General features: G+C 35.8%; 1 protein-coding gene across 1 annotated transcript; it reads left to right on the forward strand.

Moving 5' to 3' along the window:
* LOC107614146 (AP2-like ethylene-responsive transcription factor PLT2) lies at nucleotides 191-3186 on the forward strand. The gene is made up of 7 exons (XM_016316372.2): nucleotides 191-590; nucleotides 684-1080; nucleotides 1174-1256; nucleotides 1397-1405; nucleotides 1493-1581; nucleotides 1675-1799; nucleotides 1891-3186. The coding sequence occupies exons 1-7, from the start codon at nucleotides 482-484 to the stop codon at nucleotides 2759-2761; spliced, it is 1683 nt and encodes a 560-aa protein (XP_016171858.1). The 5' UTR covers nucleotides 191-481; the 3' UTR covers nucleotides 2762-3186.

Consider the following 3545-nt stretch of genomic DNA (forward strand, 5'->3'; position numbering starts at 1 on the left):
GTGGGTTAGAAGAATGAAAATGAAAAATATAGGCTCCTAATATAACACTCACTAGTGTCGTGTAGAGTAGATAATATAATTTAATAATGATTTATAGGCTATAGGGAGATTATAAGTTTGTATTCTTGTGTTGGAAAGAGTTGCGTCTCTACAAAAGGGGTAAGACGGTCACATCCAAGTTCATTCATTTATTAATAGTTCTAATAATTCAAATTTAATGTAAATAAGAGAAAACGGAAGAGATCATGTATGTAATGCAATGTATCCATGGTGACTTTAAATATATATTGTGTGGCTCACTTAATGTTTTCCCTTTTCTCTTCACCACCCCTTCCTCTTCTCTCTTAAAAGCCTGAAACTTCAATCCTCATCACTTCACTATATATACTCCTTTAAACCCTACCCAGTTTTATTTATTTTCTTACACTATATATTATTGGTAATAACCCTATAACTATTCTTCTATTCTGATCTTTGAACAATGAATTCAAACAACTGGCTATCATTCCCACTCTCTCCAACTCATTCATCACTACCACCTCTGGGAACATTGGTGAATGACAACATCGATAACTCCTTTCAAAATCATGGTACTATTTTTTTGTTTTGTTTTGTTTTGTTTTATGTGAGGTGATGATATATATAAACATGATTATGTATGTGATTGTATACACTAAATACAGATTGGAATCTGATAAACAATGAGAGCAGCAGCAGTAGTCAAGTTCCGAAGGTAGCAGATTTTCTTGGTGTGAGTAACAAGTCTGAGAATGAGTCAGATCTTGCAGGCTTGGATGATGACTCGGATTACTTGTTCAACGCAAACACAACCCTTTTGCCTCTGCAAGTTCTTTCTAATAATAGCAGCTATGACTACCAACAACAAGAAGACAGTAACAACAATAACAGTAGTAGTAATCTTCATCAGTCACTCACACTCTCCATGGCTACTGCCAACAAGGACTCCACTACTTCCGACACCACTTGTGCCACTGCCATCGTTGAAGCTTCAGCTGCTGCCCCGAGAAGAGCTTTGGATACCTTTGGTCAGAGAACTTCTATTTATCGTGGTGTAACAAGGTGCTACACAATAATCAATATTCAATAATCACTTTCAAACAATACTTTAATTTCTAACTTCTAATTAGTTACTTATTTATTATATTATATTAGACATAGGTGGACTGGAAGGTATGAAGCTCATCTATGGGATAATAGTTGTAGAAGGGAGGGTCAATCAAGAAAAGGTCGCCAAGGTAATTAAATTAATTAATTAATTAATTAAATTAATTAAAGCTTCTCTTCTATATATCTAGGTCTCTTGCATTGCTAACACCTCTTTCCTTTTTTTTTTTTATGTTGTCATGCTTAATTTAATTACATCATGGATCATCAGTGTATTTGGGTAAGTGTGTTCGTTGCTTGTGTTTTCAATTTTCTTTCGATCTATTTTTCATTACCGGAGATAGAGAAATGATAAAGTGAAGTGTAGGTGGATATGACAAAGAAGAGAAAGCAGCAAGGGCTTATGATTTAGCCGCACTTAAGTACTGGGGAACTTCCACCACTACCAACTTTCCCGTAAGATTTGAAGAAATTATTCCAATTAAGATTAATTAAGCGGTTAATTATAGTGTTGTTATTGTTTATATATAATAATAACCCTACATTCAGATGAGTAACTACGAGAAAGAGTTGGAAGACATGAAGCACATGACAAGACAGGAATTCGTAGCAGCCATTAGAAGGAAGAGCAGTGGATTCTCAAGGGGAGCATCAATGTATCGTGGAGTCACAAGGTACGAACACTGTCAAATCATTTAACAACTCTCAACTATGAATAAATAACGAATGAGTTTAATGAGTTAATGTTAATTAATAATAATGAAGGCATCATCAACATGGAAGATGGCAAGCAAGGATAGGAAGAGTAGCGGGAAACAAAGATCTGTACTTGGGAACTTTCAGTACGGAAGAAGAAGCTGCAGAAGCTTATGACATTGCAGCCATAAAGTTCAGAGGTCTAAATGCAGTTACAAACTTCGACATGAGTCGCTACGATGTGAAAGCCATTCTTGAAAGCAACACACTTCCCATTGGAGGAGGTGCTGCAAAACGCTTAAAGGAAGCTCAGGCTCTAGAATCTTCTAGAAAGACTAATAGAGATGATATCATAGCATTGGGATCCACCTTTCCATACGGATCTTCTTCATCAAACACAACCGCCACCAGATTTTTGCAGCAAGCAACAGCTTATCCTTTAATGCCGCAGCACCACTTCGATCATCATCATCATCATCAACCATTGTTAACGTTACAGAACCATGACATATCACAACATTACAACACTGATCCTGCTTCTTCTTCGTTTCATCATACTAATTCTTATCTCCAAACGCAGCTTCAGCTCCATCATCAACAGCATCAAACTACTTCTTCTTCTTCTTCGTCTTCATACAATAATAATAATGCTCAATTTTACAGCAGCTACCTTCAGGGATTCATGGACCATAACAATGGGAATGGCGGAGGAGGTTACCATCATCATCATCATAACACTAATAATATGATTGGGATTGGAATGGGTTCTAATAATAACTCCTCATCGAGCAATGCCACAGCAGTGGGATCAGCGGAGGAGCTTGCTCTTGTGAAGGTTGATTATGACATGCCTTCCGCGGGATACGGCGGCTGGTCGCCGGCGGCAGACACCATGCACGGTTCAAACGGCGGTGGTGTCTTCACAATGTGGAATGAATGAATGAATGAGTGGAAGCCTTTGAGGGAAAAAGAGAGGGACTCAACACAACACAACACAAAACACCACACCCTAGCCTATTATTAGCTACCTAACCTTTTAATTAATTTTCTAATTTTTCTTGTAATCTTTCTCATTGTCTTTTTTCTTCTTTTTAATTATGGTATTATGGTGACAAGTGGATTAAGGTAAAGGCCAAATAGGAGGAGTTTTGTCTGCTACTGATTGATGATCGATGATCGATGATCATGCATGCATGCTGATATGATATATCATATCTCAGATCATATAATATCCTATTATCCTATTCTATGCTTATATATATTCACCGATATTTAACTTTATTATGGGTCTGTAATTTAAACCCAAATTTTGTATGCAGACAGCTCAATTTTCTTGTTATCTATCAAAATCTACAACTTCTAATACCTTTTATTTTATTTGACAATGTTATTTGCATGTGATTGAATGAGATTAATTAAGCTAAGCTAAGCTAAGGTATTACCTTTTTCTAGGTTCTTTCATATTTTATTTCTGTTCTTGATATATGTATATCTTATTATAAGCTTTTTATTTCTATCCCTTTAGGCTTGAATATGAGTTCTTGACTGGTGCCAAACCCACATTAGTTTTTATTTAAAAAAAAAAGAAAAATAGAACTGCTTAGCTCCTCCATATATCATTTAGAACATTATGATCACATGAGGTTTTAATACATAGGAATAGGATGTTAGTTTATTTTGTGGATATGCATGGATTACTCATGTTATGTCCATACTCACATATA

The sequence above is a fragment of the Arachis ipaensis genome, chromosome B08 (genome assembly GCF_000816755.2).
Source record: "Arachis ipaensis cultivar K30076 chromosome B08, Araip1.1, whole genome shotgun sequence".
Lineage (NCBI taxonomy): Eukaryota > Viridiplantae > Streptophyta > Magnoliopsida > Fabales > Fabaceae > Arachis > Arachis ipaensis.

Coding starts and splice junctions, on each gene's coding strand:
- LOC107614146 (XM_016316372.2), top strand. CDS start 482: ATGAATTCAAACAACTGGCTATCATTCCCACTCTCTCCAACTCATTCA. Junction 591..683: donor TAACTCCTTTCAAAATCATG/GTACTATTTTTT, acceptor CACTAAATACAG/ATTGGAATCTGATAAACAAT. Junction 1,081..1,173: donor ATTTATCGTGGTGTAACAAG/GTGCTACACAAT, acceptor ATATTATATTAG/ACATAGGTGGACTGGAAGGT.